The sequence below is a fragment of the Hipposideros armiger genome, unplaced genomic scaffold, assembly GCF_001890085.2.
Source record: "Hipposideros armiger isolate ML-2016 unplaced genomic scaffold, ASM189008v1 scaffold_8, whole genome shotgun sequence".
Classification (NCBI taxonomy): Eukaryota; Metazoa; Chordata; class Mammalia; order Chiroptera; family Hipposideridae; genus Hipposideros; species Hipposideros armiger.
In genome coordinates this window covers 1,654,023-1,667,921 of record NW_017731358.1, presented here as the reverse complement: position 1 = coordinate 1,667,921, position 13,899 = coordinate 1,654,023, and the positions used below count along the sequence as shown (strand labels likewise).

Below are 13,899 nucleotides of genomic sequence, written 5' to 3'. Positions count from 1 at the left end.
GGCAGTGTCACTGGCCCTCATATGTGGGATCCGAACCGGGGCCCTCTGGCATCCCAAGCGAGTTCTTAACCACCGCGCCACTCGGCCGGCCCGGGGAGCAGATTTTTAAGTGAAATATTCTACATCACTGGGGAGAACTTTAAAAATATTTTATTATGGAAAATTTCAAACATACAAAAGTAGAGAGAGTAACTTCAATAGCTATTAGCTCATTGCTAACATTGTTTTATCTATACTCCCACCCATTTTCCTCTCACTCGGATGTATATATATATTTTTTTGGAACCAAATCCCAGACATATCACTAACAAATCTTTCAGTATGGATCTCTAAAAGAAGGATCTTTTTAAAAAAACAAAGCCCAATTATAATATACTTTCTTGAACTAAACAACTATATATAGTCAGTATTCAAATTTTCCTGATTTTCTCAAATGTGTTTTTTGAAAAAGATTCTTCAAATCAGAATTCATTTGTTTCATTTACTGCAGTTGGCTAATATGTCTCTTGAGTCTCTAAAATCTATAGTTCTTGATCCATTATTTTAAAACATTTCCACTTGCAGTTTGCTGAATACATCACTTTAATTGAAAGCATCATTATTTTAATTTAACCCCTTTATTGATAAACATTTTATTCCAATTTCTTGTCACCCTAAACTTAGCTCTGCTTTATCTTTATGGCTAGATATTTGAGTACATCCTTAATTATTTCCTTAGGATGAATTCCTATTAGTGAATTCCTAATAGGTTCACAATGGGTGGGTATATTTTTGCAGCTTGTTCAATGAGTCCATTATTAGGTACTGGGGATATTAAAAAGGTAGAAACACCTCCTGTTCTCTTGGGGGTTTTGTCTTTTTGCAACAGAAAAAGATGGGACTGGGTAATTTATAGGTGGTCTTGTGGGATTGTTGAGGATGGTGCCTCAGCCAGACACTGGATGGATTGGTATTTAGAGACCACTCATCAAGGCAGTGACATCTAAGCCAAGGCCTGAAGCAGAAGGAGAGGTTGGCTGGGTGAAAGTCTAGGGCAGTGCTTTTCAAACTTTGGTCCCTGAAACAATCACCATTAAGGCTCGGGCTCATTGAAAATATTAATAAATAGGGTGTGAGCCTTTATGTTTTTACCAAGCTCCCTAGGTGCTTCTAATGCCAACCAAAATTTGAGAACCCCTGTATCAGGGAGAAACATTCATTTGGCTAAGAGAGTGACCTGAGAGCCCTCTTAGAGGTTAGAAAGAGTTTAGTATGGCTAAAGGGCCCTTCAGTTTGTTCAGTTAGTGCGAAACAAACCCTCATCTGCTGTGAAGGACTGTGCCTGTTTCTCTCTGTCCTTGATAATATTGGGTAGTTGTCAATAAAAAATAAATTGACAATCTATCCAACATTACAGATGTAGAAATTACACAATAGGAAAAACCAATTACCTTAAATCTCTGGTCAGAAGTCAGGGAATTTGGCCAAAGTTAAAGTTGGAACTGATGGGTTATTGTGCTCACCAAAATTCTTTGTCCATTTAGCCATGTTATTTGTTATACACCCAGATGTACTATTTTAATCTGAGAAAATAGCATGTATCACCATCTGACACACTACATACTTTTTCTCACTTGGCTGTTTTCCCCTGCTAGAATGTAAACTCCATGAGGGCAAGGCTTCTCGTTTTGCACTGCTGTTTCCTCAGGTTTAGCATGTAGTAGTCACTTGATACCTACTTAATAACTGGCTACCTTCAACTCACTCAAGCTTCTAGTCAACAGTATACTTAAGGAAGCTGCAAAATTAATTTTTCCTTATGGTGAAAGAATTGGTAATGAAGAAGCCAGAGATAGGACCAACCTCTTGAGTGTCTTCCTGCATCTACTGATTTTCTATGTAAAATTTAAATTATCTTGTTCATTTCTTATCCATAAATTTCAGGAGTAATGAGGTCTTATAAAGGCCTGAAGAATAAAATATTTGTTGAATAAATTCTAGAGTAAGTGGCAGAAGAAAAAGCCGCCTTAGTAATGGTGTAGGTCAGGGGACTAAAAGGCACAATTAAAGAATTATTTCTTATTAGTGAACAATGATTAGAATATAATAATACAGCTGTAGCACACTGCTGTGGGGATTCTGTGGAACATTTAAAGAAGTCCTAATGGAGATTTGGGGTTTAATCTTTGTAAATACCCCAACAAAGCTATGGTTGCTAAATTATATTTTGGTATTTGTTGAATATTTAGACTTTTTTTAGAACTTCGTGTTTCTAGCATAGTTTATATTTGTTTATGTGTTAGGTACTGTTGTAACTGCTTTTTAATCTATTGTCTCTCATAACACTGTGATGCATAGGTACTAGTATTAGCCCCATTTTACATATGGGTGTAATTGAGCTCAGAGAGCTTAAGTAACTTGCTTGATGTCTGTCAACTTGTAGTGGCAGAGTGGACTTCCAGTCTGGAAGTCCAGCTCTCTTAACTTGCTCTTAACCAGCTCTTAAGAGAGCTTGCTCTCAACCACAGTGCCATCTGCTGAAGGCTGTGGTACAATATACACAACTCAGAGCTCAAATTGCTGCTTTCAGTGCTAATCTTGGCTAAAAGCTTGAGCTTTGGAAGCAGTGAGACTTGGGTTAGGATCCTGGCTCTATTACTTACTAGCCAACTAGATTTGGGCTATTTACTTCTCTGAATCTCAATCTCCTCAATTGTACAGTGCAAACATTACCTTGTAGAGTTGTGAGGATTACATGAACCAGAGTAGGAGCCTGACTCAACAGAGGTAATTCTGCTGTTGATTTTTTTAAGATGAGCAGTATGCATTGAAATTGTTGCCAAGCCTGTTTCAGAGGTCCAATATTTCACAGAAAAGTATTGCTCCAGTTAAAAAGAACAAGAGTTAAAAATGAGATGAATTGTGGTCTTGGAACCACACTTTGAGAAATAATGGCATGGCCACAATAAACTGGTGTGAGATAATTCGTGCATGCACTTATTTGTGCATGCACTTTCACCTCCACCTCTCAAGCATGCAGACCATTTGTACGTGTTTACTTACACACTACTGTGTATGATCAGTCCTTAGGAGATTGAAGTTAATGAATTTCTATGTCGTTGGCAATGTCTAACTGTCCAGGGTCAAAACTGCCACTGTGTGTGACCTTGGAGAAGTTACCTCAATGTGCCTTAGTTAGAATTTGCATAACTACCTGGGACATATTAAGGCTCTTTAAGTATTAAAGTTTGTTAAAAAAAAAATTAGTATCACAATCTCTGGTATTATTCCTTTGGGTTTCTGAACTAACCCGCAGTTTTGGGCTGCGGGGTCCCCCTGCTGGCCACATCCTTTAGATGCCTCTGGTCAGCTTCAGAGGTGCCAAGTGGGGTGGGTGCGATTTCCAGAAGTATCAACCTTACTGTGAATGGGAAAGGAACTTGCTAGTTTAAATTCCCCAGCCCGAGCTAGTCTCCAAGATGTGAAGGGAGTCAGAGAGAGGACTTAAGGCCTCTAAGAAATTGGGGTGGGATGGGGACAGGTATAGAGAAAAATTTTTTCTCTTTGTCGGTCCGGTTTAGTGTTTTTGCTAACCGAAGGTTCTTGCGTTGGGGCGCCTCAGTTCCTTTCAAGGCTCAGCTTCGATTCTAGCGTCTGGGGCTGGGCACTTAAGAGAGCCAGTTTTCACAGATCTTATAGCCTGCTGGCCTTCTCTGCATCCGTGTCCTTACCCACTGCTTAGACCACGCTGGGCAGGCTACTGCAGACGCCGGGTCTATCCCGGTTCTAATCCCTGTGAACCTAGGACCCAGCAGCTGCTGGGCAGTCCTGGCCACACCTCTCCGCGCATCAGCGCCCGCGGATAGGCTCTGCGCAGCGAGGCTCCGCCTCCGCTATGGCCGCCGCCCGCTGCCGGTGCTACTAAGTGGCTGTCTGGGTACCCGGTCTTGGCGTACCTTCTCTGGCGGCTAGGTCTCCCGGTCCGTGGCGCATGGGTCTCCTCCGAGGCGGGCTCCCATGCGCTCGGGCCATGGCGCGCCTGGGTGCTGTGCGCTCCCACTACTGCGCGCTGCTGCTGGCCGCGGCGCTTGCGGTCTGTGCCTTCTACTACCTAGGCTCGGGCCGGGAGACCTTCTCCAGCGCCACCAAGAGGCTGAAGGAGGCCCGCGCCGGGGTCCCCGCCGCGCCCTCGCCACCCGCGCCGGAACTGGCACGCGGTTCCTTGGCGCCGATGCTGGGTGCCAAGGCCAAGAGCCTGGAGGTCGGTGGGACGGTGCCGGTGGACTACCACCTGCTGATGATGTTCACCAAGGCGGAACACAATGCCGCGCTGCAGGCCAAGGCCCGCGTCGCGCTCCGCTCCCTGCTGCGTCTCGCCAAGTTCGAAGCTCACGAGGTGCTTAATCTGCACTTCGTGAGCGAGGAGGCCAGCCGCGAGGTGGCCAAGGCCCTGTTGCGGGAGCTGCTGCCGCCTGCCGCCGGCTTCAAGTGCAAGGTGAGTGGGGCCGCAGCTGGGGGCTCCGGGCCGGTGTCCCATCCCATCCCCAGCCCCATCCACCAGGCTCCAGAGGCCAGGAAAGGGGTGTCTTTGTTACGCTGTCCGCTGCCAACGCCTGTAGAAACCTAACCCTTCACGCCCCCTCTCGTCCCGTGCCCAAAATGTGCTTTCACAGCGTGCTGGAGGCATCGTCCCGGGGTGTGTCCGCGAACCAGACACAGTCAGCTGGTGCAGGAGTGGAGCCTCGGTGTTAACTGACAACCCTGACCAGATCTCCCCCCACTAACTGCGGCCCCCTGGAGAATCAGCACGTCCCCCTCCCTTTGCTAACGTTGCAGGATTCAGCAGTACCTTCAGAGTCTGCACCTCTTTTTATTCTCCCCAGTCTTTGACTTTTGAGGATGAAGCAGGTCATTTGAAGGCACAGATAGTCATCCTGTGCAGAGTCTGCTGGACAGGGTCTTACGTGAGGCCGTTTGAATTGAAATTGCAGCGATACTTAGTTTTTAAGGTGTTTCATTCAGAACTGGTCAAAGCCCAAACCCCAGCCAGTGTGAACTCTCTCATCCTGTCTCTGAGCTCCCTTCTCTCCTACCCCCAAGGGCCATGAACTCATTTAGAGAAGCTGAGGGTGCCTCCAAAGGAGGAAGAGAAAGCTGTATGAAGTATGATCTGGGGAGAGCAGAGCAGAGCTAGCCACCTTGTTCTGAGGTGGAGCAACCTGCCTCGGTGGCAGCTCCCACCTCTGCCCATCATCTCGGAGATTGGGTTCCTGGCTTAGTGTTAATTGCCTCAGTCAAATTGCTGGCATCACTTGACCTAATAGTTGTGCAGAGGGGATCCAAGGTATGGTTTTTGGATGGGAGTCGTAGGTGATCTGAAAGGATGGAGACTGATGGTGGTGGTGGGGAGTGGTGGAGAGAAAAGAGTACTGTTCCGCGTGTTCATGCCCAGTTAAGTTACTAAGGGAAGCCGCTGCCAGGATCCTACAGGTTCACGCGTCTGCCTGGCTTTTGGTTCCTACAGAAGCAAGTGGCAGTTTCTTGGTAGGGCTGCCTGTGTTGCGGGCCTGGCCTTCCTCTCCAGCTTCACGTCTTATCCTTCCATGTACTTTAGATCTTAACTGTACTGAATGTGTACAAGCTGTACTCTCTGCCCAGAAGGTCCTTTCTTTCCTCCTGAGCCCTTGGTCACTCTTCACTTAGCTTTCTCATCCCCTGAGAGTATCCCTAGACTTGGAGACAGTCCAGGTCCAGCCTCCACAGCTCCATTATTGCTTCCCCTTATAGCATCAAAGGCCTGTCCTCTGCCCATCAGGAACACCCACCATACTCAGAGATGGTCACCCACGCCTGGGCTTCATGCTGTAGGAGGCCAAGACTCCAGGCCTGGAGTTTGGGGTTGGAGGGGCCCTTGGGACCCACTGTCACACCTGAGGTTTTTCAACCTGGGGCCCATCCTCATTTACTTAATTGGAATCTTCTGACTGGAAGTGGGGCCTGGCAACCTGTACCTGGTGATCCATTGGAGAAAGCCGACGGCCCTTGGTCATAGCGACAGCCTGGGCAGAGCTGTGATTTGACTGCCTCTCCAGATACCACCCTGAAGACCAGCACTGTTACTGTCACCTGTTCATTTTCTGAGTCAGAGGTAGCAACTCAGGCCTACGCTACACCATTGCCAGATCGCTGCCATTCCTTATCCCGGGCTCCAGCCACAGCGTGTTGCACACCCAGTGCTTTCCAGCCTATCTGTGTTTGCTTATGTCAGTCCACTGTCAGAATACCTTCTCTCTCCATTTCCAAGTATTCCCTATCTTCAGATACCATCGCCTCCTTGGAGCTGTCCAAGGAACGTCCACTTGAAAGGCTTGTCTTCCTTTTCCTCCCTCATGTACCTTCCTGGTGCTGTGACTATATTGTGTCTTATCTCCCATCCCTCTGCATAATGACTGGCACATAGTCGGTCCCAGAAATCTTGGTCCAAGGCAGGTCTAGCCTCAGGGCCAGGTTCCCATCTAGGAGTCTGTGTTTCACGTGTTTATCTCCCTCTGCTGGGCCCAGTGCTGACCGCCATAGCCATTATCCAAGACCTGGAGGCAGCTGCAAATGACATGAAGGAATTGACACCACTTTGTTGAGACACGAGGGGTGAGATTTTTGGGGGGCTTCTAGCCAGATGGCTGGGATCCGATTAGGGTTGATCAATTCCAGCAGAAAATTGCCCTTATTACTTTGGCGTTCATATTTATGAATCTGTTTTTTGTTTGTGATAAAAGGTGCTCTTTTTTCTTTAAACATGTGTTCTAAAAGGTTTGTCTTATTTTATTTGTGATTTAATTGTTCCTTAGGTTTGGAATATCCCTGAAAAGAAAACTTCCGGCACCACTTCACGCATGCCTTTCCCTCTGCCTAGAGCACACTCCCTACCCCCACCCTCTCATAGCATCAAGTACTTCTCCTTAGTTACATTTATTACAGTTGCAGTTGTATAATTATTGAATGAATTATGTGTCTGCCTTTCTAGACTATAAACTCCTTAAGGGCGTGGACCCTGCTGGCTCTTACATATTGTATCCCTAGCACCAGACATCATGCCTTCTACATGGGAGTGCATTTTATACTGGGGGTCATTTTTCAGTATTAATTAGGAGCAAAGAAACTGTAGAAATTCTCACCCTGGTTACATCAGAGCTGGAAGAGATCTCCAAGAGCATAACAGGTGAGGAAATCTGCCCAAGGCCACTGAGGGGTTACTGACCTGTGTCCTAAGCCAATGATTTCCCCTTTGTACCATGATTCTCCTTCAAGGAGTACTTCTTAAGTAAGATAAGGCAAGAAGGACAGCTCGCTCCCAGGGAGACTTGCCTGGAAGTGTGTTAGAACACCTTGGGAAGAGGAAGGTGGCTCCTTGCCCACCACCCACCTGTGTGGAGACAGCCTGGGGGTGTCCTCCTCCCTTAGGGTGGTCCCTGGGACTCCATGTCTGTTAGATACAGAGCAGCCCCGCATCTGACAGTGAGCCGGCCTACAACGCATGCTGACACCCAGAGGTCTTTTCTTAGGCTCTTTTCAAGGGACACAGAAATACCTTTTTGTTGAAATGGTTGCAGAAATAGATCATACAACATGATTAGTGACCTCAGGTCATATTTTAGTTAATTAAATACCTAAAAAAACATTCGCTTAATTAGAAAAATCTTGTTTCAACTATTATTGAAAGTCTTCTGTTTTTACACCAGCAATAAGCCAGGTTTTATTATTATCATTATTATCATTATTATTATTGTTATTATTTTATTAAAGTTTATTGGGGTGACAATTGTTAGCAAAGTTACATAGATTTAAGGTGTATAATTCTGTAATGCGTCATCTATATATCACATTGTGTGTTCACCACCCAGAGTCAATTCTTCCATCACCATATATTTGACCCCCTTTACTCTCATCTACCACCCCCCTCCCCCCCTTACCCTCTTATTGAAAGTCTTTCAATAGCTACTGGTTTGTTTTCCTTTAACAGTTTGTTCACTGATGTAATAATAAACACCCAAACCTGTTTTGTTCCAGGTACCAGGTAAGGAGCTGCCTCTAGCCTATATAATGGGTCCATGGACTAACTACCTAGAATTACCTGGGGACAATTACTAAAAAATACAAAATCCTGGGCCGCGCCCCAATCTGTGGGTCAGACTGTCCTGGGAATCTGAGTTTGTATGGGGCTGCGGAGGCAGGTATGGGAGTCACCACTGTAGAGGATACAGGAGTGCCTGCTGCCCTCCTGACATCCTTTAGGCCCTGCTCAGGGATTCTGCCCTGTGCAGCCTCCCCTGGGAGGCACAATGCCTGGCACCTCCTAGGCATTCAGGAAATATTTGACTGAATAGCTGTCTTCATCCAGGCTGTCCTGGCTCTGCTGGCCTGGGAAAAGCTGCTACATTCACCTTGCGAAAATGCTGATGTTATCAAACTACTTCCACTCAAAACCTCCTGGCTCCTGGCTGTCATCCCAGGTTCTTCCAACATTCTAGACCTGAGACAGCTGGCTTCAGCTTCTTCGTCCAGCCTTTCCTCCCTGCGCTACAGGAAAAGCTGTCCATCTCACAGAGCTCTGCTTGCGCTGCTTCTGAGCCCTCTGTTACCTCAGTCTGTCAAGTGGAATCCCACACTTCTCAAACTCAGGTCAAGACTTTTCTCTTCCATAAGCCTTCCTTGCTGTTTATCAGGTTTGATAGACTATGCCATGAAAACTGCAAATGGCAGTGGTTTAGCAAGGTAGAGCTCTATTTCTCATCTAAATGAAGTCTGGAGGCAGGCATTCCTGGGCTGGCATAGGAGCTTCATGAAGTCGCTAGGGTCCTAGGCTCCTCCCAGCTCTGTCACCATCCCTAGGGAATGGCCCTGTCCTCATGGTCCAGGATGGCTGCTAGAGATTTAGCCATCACATCTGTGTTGCAGCAGCAGGATGGGGAACCAAAGCAGAGTACGCAGTTAAAAATAGAGGTTCAGTCAGGAAGGAGAGGAGAGCAGGTTTTGGGGTAAACAACCAGCTATTTCTGTCCCACCCCTCAGGAGCTCACACTGCGCTTTGGAGCCCCAGGAATGTCCTGGCACCAGCTGTATGTAGACTCTGAATTCATAGCTGCAGGGGACACAGACATGGGTCAGGCATAGCCCATGCCATCCAGGAACCCACGTTGCTTAGCATCACCATCATGTACATACTCTCCTGTCACAAAACTCAGTGGGTTGGGCATGAGATAGTCTTGAGGGAATGAGAGAGCATTGACTTTCAACCCCAGTTGGCTAGGTACTAGATGGGTGATTGCGGGTAACCTACCACCTCGCCTCTCAGGGCCTCAGGCCTCCTCTGTAAAATGAGGATTAAAAACCCTCCTCACACTTGGCAGTGAGGATTAAATGCCACCGTGCTGTAACTCAGCCCAGTGCTGCTGTGTTGATTGTTGTGTGTCCAGTCTCACAACACGGTTCCACTCGGCTGACTTCTGAGGAAATCAGCACAATGAATGGCCCCAGTGCCTCTGTCATGACTCAGCACTGATAGGACGCTGCCCCATCTCTGCAGTCTTTTTTTGGGGTGGCCAGACCCCTGCAGAGAGGCCCGGTCGGGCTCACCAGCCACTGTTGGCACCCCCCCAGAGGGGTACAGCAGTATTGCTGCTCTGTGGTGTTTCTCTTGTGCTGTCACTGTGTTATCATAGATGTTAACTACTCAGGCCTTCCATGAACCCCTTTTCTAATGCAGCCCCCACCCCAGCCCCCATTATCTTTCCCATCACCTTGTTTGTAGCACATATTCATCTGTTCATTCATTCATTTAGTAGGTGTTACTGAGGCGCTAACCCTGTGCTAGGCACTGTTCTCCGTGCCTGTAAACAGGGACCAGAACCAAGTCCCTGCTGTCCTCCCGGAGCTAACATTCTGGGGGGGGGGCACGTGTGAGGCGTAGACTTAAATAAAAAATACATGCAGAGTGAGTCAGATTGTGGTAAGTTGTACACAGATAAATCGAGCAGGATGAAGACATGCAGAGTGCAGGGGGGCAGTTCGCCCGTTTGTACCCGTGGTCAGGGACGGCTCCACTGATAAGGTGACATGTAAGCAGGGCCTGAAGGAAGCGAGAGTGCGAGCTCTTCGGACATCTAGAAGTGAGAGCTTCCGAGAGAATGGCTTGCGCAAAGGCCTTAAATGCGATGTGCTCTGCAAGTTTGAGGAAATAACTATCCTGTTCACTTGTTTGCCATCTGCCTCTCCCTATGAGAAGATAATCTCCATGAGGGCAGGGACATCACTTACCTTCTTTGTCTATTCAGGCAGACAGGAACCCCATAATGGCCACCCCGGTTTCTGGCCTGATCGGATGTGATAGACAGACGGGGGAGGAGCCACCTAACCTGGAACACAAGAACCAGACAGACTTCTGGTGGGACAGGCAGCTCTGGACAGCCACTGGCCTCCCTGCAGGCATGGGCAGGCTTCCGCAGGTAATTCCAGAGGAAAGGAGGGCCAGGGCAGACATACCGCCCACACTCTCCCGTCAGATCAGTTTCTCCTGCCTTAAGGGAGGCGTTCGTGTGTGTGGTGAGGCAGGAAGCAGGAGGCCAGGAGTGCTGGTCTGGTTGAGCGTCCTCCATATAGAGGGCACAGAACCATGGTGATGGAGGTGTTCCCTCTTTCCCCATCACCATTGTATTCTTAGCCCAGTTCCTGGCACATTCTAGGTTCTCAGTAATACTTTATAGTTGACTGGCTGATGGCTCTATTAATGAAACCCAAGAAATCATAGAAGAGTTCTTGGTGATCCACCCCTCATACATCAAACGTCATCCTCCTCAGAGCATGAGGCTGGGTGGCTCCATGTCCAGACAATTTAGGAATAAGAAGAAAGCCATGTGCATTCCACACTTAAAAGTGATTGTTGGATTTCTAGAGGAGTGTATGCTGAGGTCTAGGGGTGACAAGACAAATGTGAAAGCTTTTTGTACACAAGGGGAATTTCCAGAGGTTCTTTTACTGCATGAGCAAAACTGTGCGTGTCTTTGAGAAGATGAGTGCCTCAGCTCATAGTTGGGGCTTGAAAGAAGCCTGAGTATAAAGACCTTGATGCTGGCTGTCTCATCGATGAAGCTAATGACAAACAGATGACACTGAATGTAGCTCCTGTAGCTTGTCACCGCAGCAGGCGCCTTGCACTGGAATGAAATTTTTGAATAGGTTATGGCAATCTGGGAAAGAGGTGATCAAAGACATGTCCTGAAATGAGAGGCTCTTTGAAAAGGTAAGCTGCCATTTTATACTATAGAATTTAGAGAACAGTGGTAGTTTACAAAACGCATTTAACATTGGAACTCCTTTAAATTATATGTTTATGAAACAACTGTAGTAGTTTATGTTTCTTGTGCATGTTTCTTGTGGAAGACTTTAGTCATGGGTCTGTAGGGACTAACTTTGTATAGTATTATTGAATCATATACAATAAACTCTGGATAATTTCACAGGTATGTGTTGAAATTAAAGGTAAAGCCCATACATAACACAGGCCGAGGATCATCATACAGATGAAATACATCGATACATGGGTGCTTTGTAAATGCTCTGGAAGCTTCAATGCAATGTTAGATGAAATGTTCCAGGTTTGAGCATCAGCAGTTCTTCATGCTTTCCTGACTGTTCTGTGTTCCCATAGGCCATTTTTTGAAAGATAGATAATTACATTTTTTTTTTGCAATTAAAAACTGAGATATAATTCACATACTGTAAAATTCACCCATTTAAAATAGACAATTCAGTAGTTTTAATATATTTACAAGGTTGTTCAATTATGATCACTAATTCCAGAACATTTCATCACCCCCAAAAGCAACCCTGTACACATCAGTCATTCTCCATTCCCCCTTTCCCCTCAGTCCTGGCAACCATTAATCTCCTTTCTCTGTATAAATTTGCCTATTCTGAGCATTTCATAGAAATAGACTCATTCACTATGTGACCTTTTGTGTCTGGTTCTTCCACTTGTAATGTTTTTAAGGTTCATGTTGTAGCATGTGTCAGTACTTCATCCCTTTTAATGGTTGAGTAATAGACCATTGTATGGATGGATCACATTTTATTTATTCATTCATTAGTTGATGAACATTTGGGTTTCCACTTTAAAAAAAAATTGGGGAATTGGGGGAGGGGAACAGCTAAGTTGTCCTTCAGTTTTAGTTGTGGAGGGTGCAGCAAGCTCAGCTCCAAGTCCAGTGGTGCCGCTCAGCTCAAGGTGCTGTGTTCAATTAGTTGCAGGTGGGCGTAGCCACCAACCCATGCAGGAATCGAACTGGCAGCCTTGTTAAGAGTGCATGCTCTATACAAAGGAGGACTTCCAGAGCTGCTTCAGAAAGTGGCAAGAACGGTGGGGTGAGTGTGTTCGAGGCGGGGGTGGGGTGGGGTGGTATTTTGACGGGGGTTGGTGGCAATGTGTCTTTTACTATAATAAACTTTTAAAAATTAAAAAAAAAATGAGTGCATGCTCTATTCCCTGAGCCACATGGGCGGCAGCTCAGCTCAAGGTGCTGAGTTCAGTCATTAATTGTGGGCAGGCGTAGCCTACCATCTTGAACAGGCAACCTTGTTGTTAGGAGCACGTGCTTTCACCAACTGAGCCATCCTGCCACCTGTTGGCAGCTCAGCAGTAAGTCAGCTTGGGTGCAACTTGCTGGCCCATGTGGGAATTGAACCGGCGACCCTGTTGCTCAGAGCTCACACTCCTGAGCAAGCTCTTAACCAACTGAGCCACTCGGCCAGCCCCCTGGGTTTCCACTTTTTGGCTATTATGAATAATTTGCCATGAACATTCATTTATAAGTTCTTGTGTGGATATATATTTTCAGATTGCTTGGGTATATACCTTGGAGTGGAATGGCTGGGTCATATGGTAACTGTTTCACTTGTTGAGGAAATGCCAGATTGTTTTCTGAAGCAGCTGTACCATTTTACATTCTCACCAGCAATATATAAGGATACCAATTTCTCCACATCTTTGCCAGCACTTGTGTGTTTTTGATTATAGCCATCCTGGTGGGTATGAAGTAGCGTTTCATTGTGGTTTTGATTTGTATTTCCCTAATGACTAATGATGGGATGATCATATATTGATAAGGACAATTGAATAAATGTATTTAGTATTTTTCTTAAATATTTACCAAAATGCATTTTACAAGAAAAACTAGGTACCTTGACTGAAAATTGTAACATCACCAGAAGCGCTTGTGTTGTGTTCTGAAGAACATGGTTTGGAAATTTCTGATGTGGATAGTAATGTTATGCCTAAAATCAAAGAGGGGGTGTTACTGTTATGGAGACTTGATTAGGAGAATATAGTAACAACATTTGTTCAGCACTTTAGAGCTTACAAAAGTATCTTCACAAACGTCTGGTTTGAGCATCACTGTGATTGGTGAAGGAGCCTCCAAGGCTCAGAGATCTGGTGTCTTACTTGAGCTCCCACACTGAGCCATGAGGCTGGGCTATGTAACATGCTTTGGGGAGTTGGAAGCACCACAAGATAGGGAGCCAGTGAGGAGAAAGTGGGCTGTAGCCCACCTCACAGTCCGTATCATCTGCCTGCCCAGTGGCTCCAAATAAATACATTCAATCTGAATCAAGTCTGTGGTTGGCAGCTTCACTATCACTGGGCTCCACAGAGCCTTGCAGAATCACCAAGCATTGGAGCGGGAAGAAAACTCGGAACCTCTCCGTGTAGTCCTCCCAGTGAGCTTGTTCAGATCCAGGCGGAGTTGGGGTAAGAATCAGCCCAGGCCCTTCCCTCTTCTATTTGAGTGTCAGCATTGTCAGCAGCTTCTGTCCTCTTTGGGAAGCGGGTGGTGAGAGCCAACTCACCCTAACTTCCATAGCAGAGAG

General features: G+C 46.3%; 1 protein-coding gene across 4 annotated transcripts in view; it reads left to right on the top strand.

Annotated features, from left to right (window-relative positions):
* Window positions 1-3,875: 3,875 nt before the first annotated feature.
* XXYLT1 (xyloside xylosyltransferase 1) overlaps window positions 3,876-13,899 on the top strand; it is a 188,728-nt gene continuing 178,704 nt past the window's right edge. For 3 of the 4 annotated variants that reach the window (XM_019650461.1, XM_019650452.1, XM_019650444.1), the window contains exon 1: window positions 3,876-4,474. In XM_019650461.1, coding sequence (XP_019506006.1) covers window positions 3,971-4,474 — 504 coding nt within the window. In that variant the 5' untranslated portion in view covers window positions 3,876-3,970. Of the gene's footprint in view, window positions 4,475-10,016; window positions 10,482-13,899 lie in introns of those variants that run through there. The other variant, XM_019650471.1, reaches the window with a different exon arrangement.